The 19707-nt window shown below is 33.4% G+C and overlaps 2 protein-coding genes across 5 annotated transcripts in view; one reads left to right on the forward strand and one right to left on the reverse strand.

Moving 5' to 3' along the window:
- Nucleotides 1–37: 37 nt before the first annotated feature.
- Nucleotides 38–15900, forward strand: LOC106879892 (uncharacterized). The gene is made up of 3 exons (XM_014929629.3): nt 38–1351; nt 10745–11060; nt 11887–15900. Exons 1-3 carry the CDS (start codon nt 1020–1022, stop codon nt 13594–13596), a joined length of 2358 nt encoding a protein of 785 aa, XP_014785115.1. The 5' UTR covers nt 38–1019; the 3' UTR covers nt 13597–15900.
- Nucleotides 14483–19707, reverse strand: part of LOC106879893 (exosome complex component RRP42) — a 57068-nt gene continuing 51843 nt past the window's right edge. For all 4 annotated transcript variants that reach the window (XM_052966433.2, XM_014929631.3, XM_089349047.1 and 1 more), the window contains exons 7-9: nt 19191–19249; nt 16651–16747; nt 14483–15650 (exon numbers count right to left, since the gene is read on the reverse strand). In XM_052966433.2, coding sequence (XP_052822393.1) covers nt 15546–15650; nt 16651–16747; nt 19191–19249 — 261 coding nt within the window. In that variant the 3' untranslated portion in view covers nt 14483–15545. The remainder of the gene's footprint in view (nt 15651–16650; nt 16748–19190; nt 19250–19707) is intronic.

Raw genomic sequence — 19707 nt, forward strand, 5'->3', positions numbered from 1 at the left:
CACTAAGTGCAACATTTGACGCCTGACCTTCTATATTGTAATATGGGCGGTGTCGTTGATAAATACTAATTAATATACTTCGTGGCATTTTATTTTGTTGTCACAGCAGTTAGTTTGATCAGGCATTCATATGGGGTCCACGACATATATTTAGTATTATTTTGCTCTTGGTTGCAGACAATTGTATTTATTTATTTAGAAAATGTAAATATATCAAAATTGCGCGCGAAAGATTGACAGAGAGAGAGAGAGAGAGAGAGAATTAGAGCGGCATTGTAATTCACCATTTCATATTTAGCAGACGGTAGAAGTTGAGGCAATGCTAACTTAGCAGTTTCTCATGCATGCATGTATCTATATAGACGAATCAAGTCAAGTAACTGTAAATACACCGAATTTAATATTTATTTATTACTATTACTTAATCGCATGATCAGTAACCAAAATATATTATGCCGGATAGTAGTAACAACTAATAAAAAGTTGGATGTGTAATTATTATTCTGTCCGAGAAAGTCACTCTGTGGCTATTAATTGACTTGGTGAGGTATGAGCCGTTAAAATATACTTTGAAAAGTTATATAATTTAAACGTTGTAATCGAAAGATTGCTGATGAGTCTAAAAGTTAATTGGGAGACAATAAGATAAATCTTATATAGTTTCTAAAGCTCGTCAGAAATTACTAAAAATAAAAATACGAAAAACGAAAAACATAATCTAATAGTAAACCATATTGCTCAAAAGCTGTAGATACGAATATTGATAATATAACTGATAAATGTATTGATTTTTAAGAAAAGACTGTTTTAAATTTCTATAGACAATATAATTTTATCAAATAATTGTAAAATGAATATAGTTCATTTTAGAATTATTTGATAAAACTTTTGCCGATCCAGTTCCTATTTTTGTAAGCTGTTACTAAAACCTCGTTGTGAAGGGCTTGTTGTGACGTCATAAATGTGTGAGATCGTAGATGGCGGGAAGTTGGACAGAAGTATAACCATTATCGTTCAACATGACATCACCTGGACGTCCAAATCGAAAGGGGAAAAAGAAAAAGAGTCAAGATGATACATTTCAATATTCTGATATGTGTTTATTTTGTGAAACAACAGATGACAACGAAGAAATTTTCGGGCGTAAAGTACAAAAATGTAGAATGACAGTCCATTATTTCTGTATGCTTTTTTCAAGTGGGCTTTCACAGAAAGGTAAAACAGAAGAAGACGGGATCTTTGGGTTTCTACCGGGAGATATCTGGAAAGAAAAATCCAGAGGTTCACGTCTTAAATGTACGTTCTGCCGTAGAAATGGAGCTACGATTGGTTGTGTTGTGAAAAACTGTCGGTAAGTCTATCCACATATTTTAAAGATAATATTTGACAACTATTTATTTTGGATCCTCCCCTTGTTGATTTTGAATTTTAGTTTTCTTTGAGAAGTTTCTCGCTTTGTAACTAGAATATCCTTGAACTTCACCCGTGTGGAGCGAGTGAAGGAATCTGCTTACGCAGGTGTTCGCATCATCTGTGTTATGCAGGTCATTTTAGGTCAAATTATTTCTACCCAACTTTTAATTTACCCTAGCCTACACTTAATCCTTTAATTGCTAAACTATTAGGCTTAGACAATTTTATAGTTGTATTTTTTTACAGTTCTATGAATTTTTATAAAATAGTTTTCATGATTTATTTGTTCTTGTTGGTTTTGTTTTAAAGAGATTCAACTTTATGTTGAACGTTCTTTTGTATATAAAACTTAATATTTTAATAGCAGAAGAAATTAAACTTTGTGGTACTCATAATGCCTAGAACTCCATCTCTCATTTCACGATAGATCGTCTGCGATATCTGCAGGATTGTCCTGCTTAACTACATATTGGAACACAGCTACACTACATGAATTCCATATTTCTAAGCTGTAGGACTAATACTTTACTTTAATATTTCAACCTTGTTTTTTTTTTTTTTTAGTTGATTGATTCCATAATAGTATATTACTGGTACTAAGTATCGATTATTAAGGATTAAAATACAAGGTCAAACAAACCGGCATGAATTTAGAAATAAAAAAAAATATCATGTCGGTGTTGATTCATCTTCCGTTAGCCCATGGTCTATATAAATGGTACCTGTGATACATGGAATTTCTACCTTGTCTTTGTAATTGTCAAATCGAGCCTCAACACAAGATCTTCTACATAATCGCTCGATCTGCTAAAAATAACAACCAAATTCCCTTCAAACCACACCCTGCTCTTTCCAAAAAAAAAAAAAAAAGGCAGGATGTATAGAAGAGTTATAGTCCTCGATCCATTGTTTCAAATTAAGATGGGATAGTCATGTCTGGAACACTTCGAAAATAGGTCTGCTTAAATTGGAGTATAAGTGAGGCTTAACAACAAAAAGCCTATGGTGTATGTTGCATCCACTACGAACACACCACTTGTTTATCGTAGTTTAAAATGTAATTAATTTTAATTAGAGAATGATTCTTACTTGTTGCATTATTGCATTAATATAACAGAAAATTGATCTCTGTAATTGCTCGATTTTTAATTTGAAAATGAAATGCATTATTTAAAAAATTACTTTTGTTTCTTTATCTGCTTTGAAAGATACATAAATATCCATCTGTGGTTGTCAGCGATATTCAAACAAGTTTATGCGATACAGCTTTTTATTTTTAATTTGTTTTATTTATTTATTTTTTATAATTATGTTGTTCCAGTAACTCAAATTCCTTGCTGCTGTTTATATACACACCACACCAAACCGTCACACTCCATGTGGTCCTTGATTTAGATATATATAAAACAATTGGGAATAACGGATTTTCATGTACCTTATGAGTGCGTGCGCGTCTGTGTGTGTGGTTATTTCAGATATCGCTTAAAAAATATATATTGCCACTTTTTATTTACTCTTACTGAGCATCAAAGATTATAAAATATCATTATTAGAAGCGTGTAAAATAGCTAAATACATTTATTTAGATTGTGCATTACTAAACGGATTTAAAATTTATCCTCCGTGAATGAGATTGGATTATCATTGCTCCTTCTCTCTCTCTCTCTTTATGTGTATGTATATATACATATATATATACATACATACATACATATATATATATATATATATATATATATATATTGCAGTGCTATACAGCAATAGGTTACAGGCATTTTAAATATACCGCGTGAAGCTGAGACGAAGAGCGTTCAATTACCTTTTGGTTTACCCCGAAGATTTAAATTTCCTTCGGAAAGTGTCACTGGGAAACGTCGTCCTTCTCAGCCTCATGACACTGCTCTTCGTTTTTCTGACCTAACGTCCATACAGCTTTTTTTTTCTGGCGAATAAATATTTTATTGTCTTACTCAATTTAAAACAAATAGTTGTTTTGTTATGCCTGTGAATTGAATATTGATTGTTGGTCGTCAAAATAATGCTTGTTGTTGTTGTTGTTGAATCCCTGGTCAACACTGAACAAGCAGATTTATGATCAAAAACATTCCAGGCATGACTTCCCTGGGCTTTTTTTCTCATATGTTCGTGAAACTTGGGACCGCATTATCCAACGTGTCCTTTTTTTTAAGACGGCCGGGTGCGATTTGAGGGAGATTTAGCTGGTACTTCTAACGGCTCAAGTGACCACTTAGTTGCTCTCTTTTTGGTTTGTCAAAGTAATGGATATTGACCGTTGTTGATGTTATTTACCGTTATGACCACAGTAGCACTTAATGGTTCAGGATTCCTTATCAAATGAATGAATCTCCGTATGTTTTGCCCACAGGAATATTTTTTAGTGTAGATGGAAATGAGAAAAAATTCTCATATTTTAAAAACTGATTAATATCTGTTTTACTCTTATAATTATTGTGTCTAAATTAATCCTTAAGTTGTCAAACAAATGTGAAAAAGACAAGCCGAGATCCCTGCTCCGAAAGTTTCCAGTTCTAAAACTGCAATTTAGAGATTCTTTTTGTAATATTTATTCGTTGTTGTAAAGGTTAAAAAGTTGAATGCTTTATTCATCATTTTATATAAATTGGTTGAAATCTGAAACCAAAGAACAGTGATTCACTGAAGAAAGCCTGTCATGTTTTTCCAAGAGTAGGAAAGTGTTATGTACATGTTTATCAATGTTCAGAAAACTTTTTTCTTATTTGATAATTTTAAAATTACATTCTTGTCTGGAACCATATGTTATTTAAGCCTAATTGTATGTTCATTGACCAAATTTTTTTAAACTAATTTTCAGCAACTTACTCTCATTTTTGTACTCTTTTATGATTACGGCTACGAGACTGATGGAATCTACGTGGTCTATCAACCTGCTAGAAATATCGACCAAATCTCCTTGAAGTTACACCCTGTCTTATAAAAAAAAAGACATGATAAAAGACAAGGCAGTCTGGGATACACTCTTCTAGCAAGAAGGCGAGATGGTCTTCACTGGAACGTTTATAATTATGGATCTGCTCAGTCAAGGCCGACCCGGGACAAAATGTGTTGTAGACGGTTTTCACTGGATCGTATACTACCAGCTTGTAGTCCTTATTACTTTGTTAATCTGTTTCCGACCGTCTCTCTTGTATTTCCTTCCCATGTTACAATCTGTTTACATCACAGCACACGTTACTTTATAATATATATTCTTTACTTTGTGAAATCAATAGTTCGGCTTTTCTGTTTTTTGTTTTTTTTCGTGTATCATCTGACTGACTAATTTGATATTTTTTCTCCCACTCATTCTCCCTATCTTAATGATACCAACTGAAATTTCGTTAATTTTATTTTAAGACTGCAGTTTCATAGTTGCAGACAAATGTATATTGTAAAAATGCTTGAGATATTGGCTTTAATATATATCAGACTAAGCATATGTAATTAGGATGCTTTGACATAAGCATAATACGAATCTACGTAAAAAGAAATATTCTCTTTGAATATGTTACTTAATAATAAGCACGAGAGTCGCTGTGTAAGGATGTAGTTTGTTTTTTATTATGATATATTATATATTACTGGTACTGGTACAATGAAGGTAAGTGACCTAGTAGTTAGGGTGGTACACTCACAATCGCAAGATCGAGCTTTGGATTCCCGGACCGGCCGGTGCGTTATGTTTTTGAGCAAAACACTTCATTTCACGTTTTTCCTGTCTACTCAGCTGTAAATGAGTAACCCTGCAACGGACCAGTATCTCGTTCAGTGGAAATGCTGTAATCTCGATCACTTGGAAACCTGTCCTATAAGTCCTAGAACTCGAGACGGTGCTTGCTTCATATATATATTAAGGCTACCATTGGTTTCATGTTGTGAAAGCCCTTAACAGTTATCAAGCCTATCACATGGAATATCAGTGTTCATTTCCGGAGATAAACACTGTTGTCCCCTGTGACAGGTTTGATAACTGTTAAGGGCTTCCTTTACATGAAACCAATGATAGCCTTAATCTACAAATAAATCTGTACCCACCAATGCGGTGTTGAGTACTCATTCTCATTGTTTGATATCTACACACACACACACACACGTGTGTGTGTGTATATATATATATATATATATATATTTGTTTCAGTCATTTGACTGTGACCATGCTGGAGCACTGCTTTAGTTGAAAAAAAATCGACCCCAGGACTTATTCTTTGTAAGCTTAGTACTTATTCTATGCTCGCTCTTTTGCCGAACCGCTAAGGGGACGTAAACACGCTAGCATCGGTTGTCAAGCAATGGTGGAGGGACAAACAATGACACAAGCATACACACACACACACACATATATATCTATAAATATATATACACTACGGGCTTCTTTCAGTTTCCGTCTATCAAATCCACTCACAAGGCTTTGGTCAGCCCGAGGCTATAGTAGAAGACACTTGCCCAAGGTTCCATGCAGTATATATATATATATATATATATATATATATAATAACTGGTACTTATTTTGTCAACCTATGAAGACAAAATCGCGCCTTTTACTCAATGAAGAGTAAAAGGCACAATTATTTTTGGCATAATTTAAAATCAGATTCATGACTACCTAGATAACATTAAGGAGATGAATGTTCACTTTTTAGTATTCTTATTCTATATCTAGCTATGAAAGACGTACAAAATTTGTGTAGATATACTAAGATGTGATTGATCTTCTGAACATTAACAACTCAACTGCAAGGTTATAATATTTCATTGAGACTTAAAGTATTTATCTCCAGACTCTGTGGTGTTCAATTATTGGGAGACAAGTCTCACCTTGGCCAGAATATTAATTTGTTGAATGTGGTTTTCTCTAGCTATTCTCTATTAATAGGTAAACAGCTATATATGAATGGAGCTCACACCTGATGAGCTGATAATTAAATATCTATATGCTATAATAAAGAAAGCAATTATTAAAATCTACACTGTCTAGAAAATTCTTATAAATTCCAAATTTAATAAATTTTTATCAAAATGTGGTTTTCAAGGTTCTTTTGAGGAAGATTTGAACAACATGGTTCAGTCACGGAACTATTTTTTATTCACTGTAATATAGTTATCTTGCATTGTAAGATAGCATTTTTAAATGCCTTTGTTTATACTTCTTCTGGAAATATATAGGTTACCTAAATATTTGCAATGCTACTTTCTACAAACATATCAGTAAAAATATTTCTCCAAATTATAAGTTTAATCTAACATCTGCAAAATGATGTTGATTCCTGTAACCTTTCATATTTGGTTTTGTTGAAGAAATAGGAAGCTGAATAAGAAAGATGGGCTTAAATTACATCAGTTACACTAATATAAACTTGCATTGTTTTCTTTCCTAAAATATTTCCGCCTGATTTTGTTTCCTCATAACTTTCTGCAAAGTGAACATGTTTAATGACATTTTCTACAAGTATGTTTCAGATGGTGTAGATTACAATTATATTGGAATTTGTTGTGAAAAAGTTTTCAAAGATAGGGTGAAAGGGAAGAGTTTTGAATAATTTACACACTTTGACTTAGTTTCCTCATAATTTTCATGTCTTGTATGATGTAAGTTACAATTATGTTGGGAAAAAAATATTACTTTTTAGGACTATTCCATCCTTTCCCTTCTGGAATTTGTGAAATAAATATTTTTTAATAAAATAAAATTCTCCAGAGATACAAGCATAATTTGAAATAAAAAAAAAAAGATTATCAGAGGTGAATTTGTTGGTATGCTATAGGCCTTAGAGTATACTCATGTGGCCTGTGATGATGATAAACAACCACATAGAAGGTGGACTACCTTTGAGTTTGTTTAAAAGAGAGAGATTAACATGGCATATGTTCAGTCAACATAATACTGGATTCCTTCATAAATTGTAATGCTGTTTTTGAATGCTTTTATTATTCGAAATTTATTCAAGTGTGTAAATATCATTTAGGAACTAACAGAAAACCTCCCCATGGTCAATTTTCTGCTTGTCTGCATAATTAAAAAAAAAAGTTTATAATAAGTAATTGAACACATTAACCCAGTTGCAGGCATCTGTCCTTATCTTTCATGGCAGTGAACCTTCATACAGAATCAGTTTATTCTTTTATATTAATACTTTATCATAGATCTTGAGTGGCAACTGCTTAGTCATTGAATCAGTGAAATATTAAGTGAAATGTAGAGAGTATTGTGAGCACTCTGATTTCCTAAAATGTGTAAATGTTTTCTGATTCACATTTTAATTGTATGATTATGGTGAAGAATGCTTGTTTTTAATGAAAGTATGTTATTTGATGTGATATGATCTTTGTTAGAGCTGTTGATAATGTTAATTGTTTTGAATGCCATTGTTGTATTAGATGAAGTGTTTTTATCCCTTTATGATATTGAGTGTAGCAGGTTTAGCTCACTTTATTGGTTAATATTGCTGAGGAGAAATATAAGACATATAAGTGAATGACATTATAACACACCCTGCTGAATGGGGCAGTAGTCCATCACATGATTAGCTTCCCAACTATTACTGAAACTGATTTATAGCTGAGTGGACAGGAGCAACATGAAATAAAGTGTTTTGTTCAAGAACTCAATGCATAGCCTGATCTGAGAATCAAAACCACAATCTCATGAACATGAGTGCAACACTCTCACTACTATGCCACACACCTTCACATTAGACCTGAAAGCATAATAAAAATGGAGTTACAATTTTAATGTAGTTATAGCATAGTAGTAATATGTGAAGGAATGTGGCATGATGCTTTGAGTGTTGGACTCATGATTGTTAGGTCATAGGTTCAATTCTCAAACTAGGCAGTGCATTGTGTCCTTGAACAAAGCACATTATTTCACTTTGCTTCAGTCTACTTAATTGTAAATGAGTACTAGCAACAACTGGGGGTGCAATTATTTCTGCAATTGATTTAAATTTTATTTAGTGGGGTGTCTTACACCCTTAGTTGCTTAAACTTCACAAGAACCAGAAACATCTCCAGCCAGTTGGGCCCAAAGGCTTGAGACAGACATTATAATATAGTAATAACTAGTAGCAAGTACTCAGAGCATTGCCAAGGTTCATAATTTAAAATTTACATCAGTGATATAATCTCATTTCCACTGTAGATCTGATTTTCTTTATACTTACATAATAAAGATCTGTGTAATGCCTAAAGTTTTATTTCTATTCACTGTGTTACATTTTTCAATATGCTGTTTCATTGGAAATATATGTTAAAAACAAAGACAATATATAGCATTAATTTTAGAATAGCATGTGAATGATAAAGTATAACAAAGTGATATCACAGTATTAAAAATTAAATAAACCTTGTGAAAATCTGTTTAAAGCAGTGATTCTCAGAGTTTGAAATTACATTCCTTCTCTTGTGATCCCTGGTTTCTTCAATTCCTCTCCATTTTTATTTGTCATCCAGTAATTTTTGCCATTATACTTTCATGGTATGGAAAAGTGCATGTTAAAATAATGATGATGAATAATTGAAATAATTTATGAAACTAAATTAATATTGCAGTTCTCCATTCTGATGAAGAATGAAGAAGAATTGCAGTCAAATGAAAAAAATATATATTACTTCAATGGATCAGATCATAAAACTTCTATTTGATTTAATGACAAATATGTTGTTGGGAAGGCCAAAAGCACTTCATTAGGTGTCATCAAAAGAAAAAAAAAAAGGTATTTCATAATATGAATCCCTCATTTGATTTAATGGCCACTTTGTCCTGCATGCAGAGAAACGAAGATGCAGGCCAATTTGAATTCAGTCATAGTGAATTTTCCATTAGTTGATTACACAACCATGGATGCATTGCAGTTACTCTCTCCTTGATAGAGCTTGATGATCCTGACTGTTGATCTTCTAGGATTCCTTCACCTCAGCATCAATGTAAGAAACACTGTTGGCTCAGTTGAGCTCTTCTACTACCACTTCACAATCCATCATGCTGCAGTCCCATGACTTTGACATCCCTGGCAGGGTGGCATTCGGGATATACTGACTAGTTAATGAGGATATCTCAACATTTGTGAGTATGATAACCTTTGAATAAAACTAACTGGATTTGTTCCTCAGTTTTATTCGTTTAATCAGAGAGAGAGCGTAAATGAAGGCTAACATTTGATATGGTAATCCAAAGTAGAATATTTAATTAATTGAAATTACACCCCTGTAGTGTACGTTAATGACAATTTTTCTTAAGAAATGCAGGGAAGAGAACTCTGAAATTCAATTTAATAGTAAAGTAAATCTGATTGCTAATGCACTCCAACTGCTAGTCGTTTAGCATCTTGATTCAGTCCCTGCTAGCTCATTCATTTTTCTTTGTTTTGTATCCTGTTCCAAGCCCCACGTTTACTACTATACCCAGTCTGTCTCCTCTTGAATGTCAGCTCTCTGTAATTTCTTCCAATAAGATGACAAAAAAACACTTAGGCATGTTTCAGTTTTTTTTTGTTTGTTTTTTTTAGACTTCCTCAGAAAAGTATATAGCACTTAACTACTAGATCTTAGAATGACATGAGAGGATATAGTTTTAGTATAAAAATTATTACTGACTTATAATGGTACTTGACATTGCCCAGGTACTAAATATATAGAAAATAATTTTCTTTGCCTTTTCTCTTCTTAAACTTAAATGACTTGAGCAAGTTATATATAGTTCCTCTATTTACATATTTTCTTTTTTATTTTGATGTGGATATCCCTCTAAAATTGAATTATTTTTAGACTTCTGTGATATGAGAAGCTTTGAGATAATATTTATTGTTCATTTTACTTTTGTGGTTTGCAAAAATCATTTGATTCTTGCTCATGTTGTATATTTTCTCCTAAACTGATATAAGCACATAAAACAAAGGTATAATATCTCTCTCCTTCTCAACCACATGGTTTTTGAATTTATCCAGCAGACCAAAGCCTTGTTAATGGGTTTGGGAGGTGGAAACTGGAAAAAAGCCAATGATATGATGTGTGTTTGTGTCTCCTTCTCTTGACATCACATTTCTAGTTTTTCTTGAAAATATGTCTGGCCAATGGGAAATATCACCTGACTTGGGAATGGTTGCAGGTTAGCAACAAAAAGGGCATCCAACTATGGAAAACCTGCACCAGTGAATTCCATCTAACCCAAGAAAGCATGAAAACAAAAATGATAGTGGCAGCACTGTCCTTGCTGTCTGTTGGCTTAGATTTTATTGAAATCTTCCATTTGTGAAAGTCTTACTAGTAAGTTGTTTCTCTCTTTTTATCTTTACAGTAAAGTCTTCCATTTTGGATGTGGCCAAAAAGCTGGTGCTTTGAACCAATATTTTGACTCCTATAGTTCATTCTGTCCCAGCCACAGACCTCGACAAGCATGCCAAGTGAGTGACCGCTTATCCTTCTTTGGAACTGCCAACAGTATGTGTGTAATCTGCATGAATGCTGTAGAAGCTCGTGCCTCCAATGACACACTGCGAGCACCATGCTGCAAGAACACCTGGTTCCATCGTACATGTATCCAACGTCAAGCATTAGCTGCTGGATTACACTTCTTCAAATGCCCTCTATGTTGTAATAAAGAACTATTTCAGGTATGCTACCATTTTATTATTTCTACCTTTCTTTTTCAACTTTTAGATTTTCCTTATTCCTACAGAGGATTCCATTATTGACTAGATAGATTTGTAAGTATTTCCAATAAGTTTTTTTCTTTTTACTTTTTTTTTTAGAATAATTATAATTTATGTGCACACATGTAACAAAGAAAGTACTTTCTAAACAAAACAAATTTCTGCAGCTAATTCTCTGAATAAGTCCATGCAAATACAAGCTTAAAATTTCATATAACCACATATGATAAAAAATTTGTTCATAAATTATTTCCTTTACCAAACTTCTGCTTTATTTTTCTGAAGGAATTAAACACTTAAATATCTATGGACACCACTCTAACTACATAAAACACCATGGACTGCATAGATAATTCTGTACATAAACATACTACACATACCAATTCCACTGATTTTACCAAACTGTATAATAATAATTAATTTCTAACTTTGACACAATCCCTAATGAAGGATAAAAAGCAAAGTTTGACTCCAGAATTTGAACTAAATACTTTGAATACTTTTGCAATATAGACATAGAAAGTTTACTTGAGAGAACAGCCCAAAATTTGATGCAGTTAATGTTTGATTTTCAATATATATTAAACCAAAGATGGCAAGTTGGCAAATTCATTACTGCAGCATTTTGTCCGTCTTTACGTTTTGACTTCAAATTCTGCCAAGATCAGTTTTGCCTTTCATCCCTTCAGGGTCAAGTTGTTTGCAATTACTTTCTTTTTCTTCTCAAACTTCAGCTTTTTAAATTTGTTTCTATTTTTCACCAAGCATTATTTCTTTTTTCTTGCAGGCAGAGATGTTACAAATTGGAATCTATATTCCTGAGCAAGATGCTGCTTGGGAAATGGAGCCCCATGCCTACCAAGAGCTGCTGGAGCCATACACTCATTGTGACCTTGATGTTTGTTTGTGTCCACGGGGTCGAAAGTACAACAAAGATGACAGCAAATGGGAAATTATCGTGTGCCATTGGTGTGGTTCTCAAGGATGCCATGTAGGCTGTATCTCAAACAAGTCCCTCTCTCGGCCCACCCGATGGTCATGTCCTCCTTGTGAGGCTATAGACTGTGAACTGCGAAAAGAACGTAAAAAAAAAAAATGTTCACCTAAACAAGCTGACTATTCTGTCGACATGCCAGCAAGCAAGTCAAACCAAAAACTATGTCCAAGTGAATGTGTAAGCCGTAAGCTGCCTGTAAAACGTTCAACCACTCTAAACAGTAACACAGATGTCAGAGATGATAATAGTGACAGTCAGAATGCTAATAATAACAACAATAACAGTAATGATATCTCTCCAGTAACTTATAGAAAACCTGGAGTGAAAATTAGTCGGAGAAATTTTTGGAAACGAGGTATGTTTAAACGGAACAAGAAGAAAAAGCCTGCTACCCTTACACTGGCTGAAGCATTACAATCTGGCACTGTGTCTAACTGCAATAATCCTCAAATTTCTACTCCAGGAAGCCCTGTAGCAACTTGTTCAGGTGTAATAAACAAAGAATGTGAAGGTGGATCTTCATTGCAACATTCAAACTCTTCATTAGACCTCACTCCAAAATTTAATAAAGCATTCCAGAAACACAGAAAACAAAAAAATTCTGAAGCTGATGTGCTTGTTGACATCAAAAACCAGACAAAGCTCTGTGTTAATAATTCTAAATGTGCTAAAAGTGGTTTGGAAAAGAACTCCAAAAGCCAAATGAATGTCCCCTATGTTCTACGTAGGCGTGGTAAGGCTGGTGCATCTTCGGCTTCACCATCCAAACACCAGAGTCGCAGAAGACTGCGTTCTGACATGAAAAGTGACCTTGCTGCACCATGGACTGTGCCAAGGAAAATCTGTGAAAATGTTCCCCATAAGAGAACTAAGCTTGTTGACTTAACTATGAATAGTGGCAATATGGTTGAAATTGATTTAACGAGCCCGTCCAGTAGCTATCTTGATATAAGTAGAGAAACTGGTCAAATATCTGACATCTCTGAGGAGATGGTTGGTAACTCTGCAATGTCACTGATTTCCAAAGCTAAACAAAGCCGTAATTATTTCAACAAAGAAAACTCTAATGTTGATCCTTTAGTTAGCTGTGACTGTAATGACTGTTCATGTTTTGTACTGATTTCTGATGATGATGATGATGATTTCATTCAGATACCAGTAGTCTTAAGTGATTCAGAAGAAGGAACTGTCTTTGACAATCTGCAAGATGAGAAGTGTGATGTTGCTTCATGTGACTGCAAGTCTGTTAATTGGGAGTATAATAAACTCAAACTGTCCATTGAAAAAGAATCATTTTCAGGAAATTCTGATAGTCAAAATCTCATTTCCAGTTGTTACCAAAAGCAACTAGTACAAGCAGCTTCTTGCTCTTCATCATCATCTCTTTCCAGCAGTTTTTCATCCATCATCACCCTAAGCACTTCTGAGACTGAACTTGGCAAAGGTTGTGGAGAACTGGATAGTAACTCTTGTGCTTTCGAATCCAACACAGTTTTCTAAATCAAAACAAATAAGACATTTGTATTTGTGTCCACTAACATTTACATATCACCAAAACAATAAAGCAAAGTATCATCAGGCCTGGGTTGTGTCTGCATTTGCAGCATATCCTTTTTGTATCAATCAGGTGTATTTGAGCAGCAATTCCATTTGTCTTTCCTCAACATTTCATAACTAGTTTCATTTTTATAAAACTTTTTTTTTAATTCCTTTATTTTGACACTATAAAACAAAGAATTTCTATCCTTTTGAAGATGATCTTTTATATGCCTTTTCCCAAGAGTACCAAATGTAAGGTAAATCAACTTTAACCTTGCACTTGCCCCACCTCTTTATCTTTGGTAATTCAATATTGATGCATTTACTATGCAAGCTTGCTTCTTTAAATGTAAACTGCATTATATATTATTTCAATCAAACAAAGGAAATCAAGTTGGTTAAATTACAATTTTACAAGTTACTTAAACTTATTTACATTTTTCTTGTATAATGTTACTAAATATTGGAAGACATGCCTTAAGTTGTATAAATAAAAGAGAAACCTATTTTGAAGCTTTTTTGAACAAAATTTCATCCTGTCAAACCATCCATTTGTGACATTTATGGAACATAAAGAAATGTAAAAGGAAAGTGTAAAATGGAAGATTTACTTGCATTTAAACATTTCATCGCACTGCAGAATACGTCTGCTTCTCATCTCAATAAGTTGTTGAAGAGCAGAATAGAGAAAAAGTGTATTTGTTTAATTAGATAGAAATCATTTGTCACCAACAATCATAGTAGACAAAGAGAGACAACTACTTTATGTGGTTAGGGCATGATTGTTCTTTCAAATAGTTGCTTTAACAGTCTTATCATGTAATAACCCTTATTATAAGATAAATCATGAAATTGAATTATAGTAGGAAAACTAAAGGGATTTATTAAAAGAAGAAAAAAAAAAAAAAAAGCAAGCTGCTAGTATATAGTCAACTTGTTTTATCTTTTGAACTCAGACAATTGGTTCAGTCTCAAATGACAGCTAATGATTGGTTAAGAAAAGACTCAGGTTATTAAAGAACTTTGGTTTAAGTAAGTATTTTCTTTAAAACTTGCCAGCATTACAGTTTATCTGGAGTAAGATATTTAAGTAAAAACACATACTTCAAAGGTGATATACTAATCTTTTTCAATGGGATTCACTGGAAACATTGGAGTATTATGTTTGTTGAGTGTGTGTGGAAGTTATTTTCTAATTGCTACTGTTAAAAGTAACAGATTTTTTTTTTCCATGCCACACTCATAAATGTTGTGTTGTATCTATATATAAAGGACATTAAAGCTGCCATTTACCAAGTTTTCATTTAATTCTTAAGTGCAAAGTATTAACAAGAGCATCCCATAAAATCACCAGGTTTTCTCAATATATCTTAATTTGAAGACAGGTAAATACAGCAAGTTTTACCTTGACTTCATTTACAATGACTAGCAATAAAAAGCCATCCAACTAAAAACCTAATTATTATATGATAGGTTCTTACCCAAAAAGTACTAGATAGAATCAATCATATACAAGAACAAAAATTTGAGAGGCAGATAAAAGAAGTACTGATGAGAAAACTTAACCTCATCTTTTGTTTGTAAAACATTAATATGTTTTTCTACCAATACTGATTACAAAACAAACAAACGAACTTAAGTATATAAAATGGCTTAAATGAAATGATTATTTACTAACATGCAGAACATTGAGAGTCTGGCACTAATATTAAAACTGCAGAACTTATCAAATATTTTATGAACAAACCTGATGCTTAGGTGGGAGAACATTTATTGTTGCAGAGCAACAGGAATGTTCTACTGTAAATGAGACATCATTTCTTATAGAAAACAAATCACAACAGTTTTTTTTTTTTTAACCCATGTATTTCATTTTTTTATAAAAGAACAAAGCTTGATGTACAGTAAAATTATTTTAAAAAACCCACAGCTTTCTTTTTCTTGTCTAACAATTCTTCTTCTTTAAGTATGGCAGACAAATTCTTTCCAAGTATCTCACCAACTTTTTTTCCAGTCTGAAATAAAAAATACAAGGTATGACACTTTGGGACTAACTTATTTTAATATCAAAAACAAATAAGTCTCATGACTTTTTTTTCTTTGCATGACAAATTGATAATATTCACTGGGCTTACATATAATGGATTTGTTTTGTGTTTTTTTTTTAAACAAACAATCCCAATTGTATATTAAGGTCCAGCTGATGGGATTATTTTTATTTGCTCGGTACAAATATTTTTAGTAAATAAATATGTATAAATCAAATCATTTACTTTTTTTTGTTACAAACACATTACTTTGGCATGTAACCAAATCAGAAGTTTATAATTTTGAAAACAATAATGATTTGTACTTTCTGTTCAATGTTTTATATATATATATATATATCTTGGGAAAAGACTTGTAGATTGAACTTATTAAAGATGTTTATAGTAAAATGTTTATCAAAGGGTCAACGTGTGTGACCCAGTAATTAAGTGTTGTATTCTTGATCACAAAGTCACAGGTTTGGTTCCTGGCTCTGGATGAGTGTTGTGTCATTAAAATGAATACCTGCCAAGTATTAATGCAGCCCTCTCTCTCTTTCCTTCCAGCTCTCATATCCTCAATGTTCCAGTGAAGGATAGTAGGTCCAAGAAAATGTCTATATCTACTTGTGTATATATAAGTACAATAAGTGACAGCACTGTAGTTCGCACTGTAGTTCATGCTGCCAATTTATGCTCACAAGTAAAAAAAAAAAAAAAAAAAAATATGGTTTAGTTCTACAATCCAATAGTTACATCAATATTTTATCAAGTATTTTGATTTGGCAGCACATTAAACTTTATTGGGACTGGCTTATGTTTCTTGAACTATATTGGTACTCATTTATCAACTCAGGAAAGTGAATGATGAAGTACCCAATTAATAAAACAAACTGTTAAATGTTATAATGTCTTCACAATTTAAATTGAATTTAAAATAAAAATAAAAAGTATTTTCACAAAATATATCAAGATGGAAATATCTTACCTCCATCATATCATATATACTCTCAGGATCTAAACTTCCGGACCCTTCCTTCTTCATTGCAGTTATTACACCACTTTCTGTAACACCCATTATTAATCTAGAATAAAAATATTAATAAATCAAAATTAAAGTCTTTGATGTAAAAATTACACTAAATTTGTTGTGAACCCCAAAACACTTTTCCACATACAAATGGTAGTTGTCTATAGGTGTTAGTGAGTGTGACTGTAAGGAATTCTAAGAAATATAGTTTAGTATAACATCAAAACTGGTCTCATGCTCACCATGATATATTAACTCACATCTTCTCTGGACATAATTATGTCCAATTTCTAAAAAATAAAAACCTCTCCAATTTAGCACATAACTACTTGATCAAGTAGTTAATTATTATTAATGAACATTTTTGTAAGGTATTAAATTTCATGGCATTTCTTCTCTTATTCAAGCACCGGTTGTTTATCTTCACTGCTAATTAACTATACCTGAAATAATACACCTTTCATATTTATCCTACTATCACAACTGAATCAGTGATAAATCACCATCGTTGTTTTAACATGCCCCTTTTACAAGTTTGCAATGGGCCAGATTTTCTATGGCCTCATGCCCTTCCTGTCACCAACTCTCATCTGTTTCCAAGCAAGGTAATATTTTTTCCTTAGCCAGACATGTTCTTGCAGAATATTGGAAATGAATGACACAGCTTATATGACAGTGACAATCCATTACAACTATAATGCAATTTGAAGACAAGTAGGCACAAACATATACATATGAAGGGATTCTTGCAGTTTCCATCTATCAAATCCACTCACAAGGCTTTGACCAGCTTGGGGTTATAGTATAAAAAGTTGCCCTAGGTGCCACAGTAGGACTGAACTTGAAACCATGTGGTTGAGAAATCATGGCTGAGGGTACAGAGTTCACTGGTGCAGTGTGTCCTAGTGTAACCTTGAACTAACCTGTGCTTGTGAGTAGATTTGGAAGCTAGAAACTATGAAAGCACAGCATATATCATATTCATTTAATGTCTGCTTTCCATGATGGCATGTGTTGGAGAACCTTATTTTGCTCCTACAAGTCAGTCCCCTTCCTAACATCTACTTTACAGAATGTAGTTAGTGGCTTTCTTTTGTAGCATGAGCACTAGGAGGCTGCCAAATAACTCACAAGATGAAAGAGTCCCCATGACTAAAAGGGAGTATAATAACAATAATAATCACAGCAACACATGAATTCTAAAAGACAGAGAGTCTAAATCAACCCCAACATTTTACTAGCATTTCATATTATGAGGGGGTGCTGAAAAGTTCCTGGCTTTGGGTAAAAGAAAATACAGAAGGATTCAGTTAATTATGATTTTATTCTATTAACATATTCGCCTCTTGGACTCACACACTTATTGCAGCAGTCCTTCAATTTTTCTTATCCCTGTGAAAGAACTCTGAAGAGTGGGCCTCAAACCAGACCTTTTAGCAGTACCTTTAAAGCCAGGAACTTAGCAGCACCCAATCACATAGAGTAGAAAACAAAAATAATCAAGGGATGTAATACTCACATCTAACATATATATATATATATGTATATGCTTTTATTCTTTTACTTATTTGTCATTTTGACTGTCGCCATCCTGGAGCACTGCCTTTTAGTTGAGGAAATCAACCCCTGGACTTATTCTTTATAAGCCTGGTACTTATTCTATCAGTCACTTTTGCTGAACTGCTAAGTTACAGGGATGTAAACACACCAACATTGGTCGTCAAGCGATGGTGGGGGAACAAACACACAAATACATATACAACAGGTTTGTTCCAGTTTCCGTCTACACTCACAAGGCTTTAGTTGGTTCAAGACTGTAGTTGAAGACACTTGCCCAAGGTGTCACACAGTGGGACTGAACTCGGGACCATGTGGTTGGGAAGCAAGCTTCTTACTACACAGCCATGCCAGTGCCGAAATATATATATATATACATATATATACATACATACACACACACACACACACACACACACATAACTATAATATATCATCATTGGTGATGACATTTAACAACCACTTTTCTATGCTTACATTGGTCGGGTGAAATTTATTTCAGCAGATTTTGCCAATCTTCACCTATTTCCAAATGAGGTAATTTTTCTCCATGACTAAACATATTTTCATGGAAGATTGGAAACAAGACACCACTTGTATGACAGTGATACTCATTTACAACAATGCAATGTCATGACAAGGAGACACCAACTCTCACAGACACATACACACACACACACACAATGGGCTTCTTTCAGTTTTCATCAACCAAATCCAGTCACAAGGCATTGCTCAAAGTGCCATGCAATGAGACTGAATCTGGTGCCAAGCAGCTGGAAAGCAAACTTCTTAACACAGCCACACCTGCACCCATATATTAAATATTATATAACTTCTAATTCAGAGTTAAGAAATGTGTATAGGTACAGCATTCAGCTCCATAAACTTTCAAACATCCAAAAAATTTATAGGGAAATGAAACTAATAGAAATGATAATAACCTGGCTAAGCAACAAGCTTCTTCTTTAGGGCTGGCATCAACAACATGAAAATAACCAATCTGAAAATACAAGTTAAAATTCCAATAATTCTTTTTGTTTCTTTAGTCAAAAAATTTAATTTCTTTACTCAGTTTATACATTTAATTTGGGAGGGAATGTAGATATTTTGTTATATCTTAAAGCTATCACCATCATCACTGTTCTAATGTCCACTTTTCCATGCTTGCATCAGTTGGGCAAAACTTGATGAGATGGGGTTTCTACAGCGAGATGCCCTTCCTTTTGCCAACCATCACCTGTTTCCATAGAAGATTGGAAATGAAGGACACCACTTGCATGAGGGAGACAGTCATTCATATCTATCACACTAGCTTAACCCTTTAGCATTCAAACTGGCCATATCCGGCCAAAATATTCTTCCTGTTTCATCTTCAAGTCAGCCAGATCTGGCCGCTCACACCTATCCTACAATGTCATGTTAAAAATAAACAGTCACATCATCGAAATCTCGAAATTA

This window comes from Octopus bimaculoides, chromosome 3 (genome assembly GCF_046866305.1).
Source record: "Octopus bimaculoides isolate indiv1 chromosome 3, ASM4686630v1, whole genome shotgun sequence".
Lineage (NCBI taxonomy): Eukaryota > Metazoa > Mollusca > Cephalopoda > Octopoda > Octopodidae > Octopus > Octopus bimaculoides.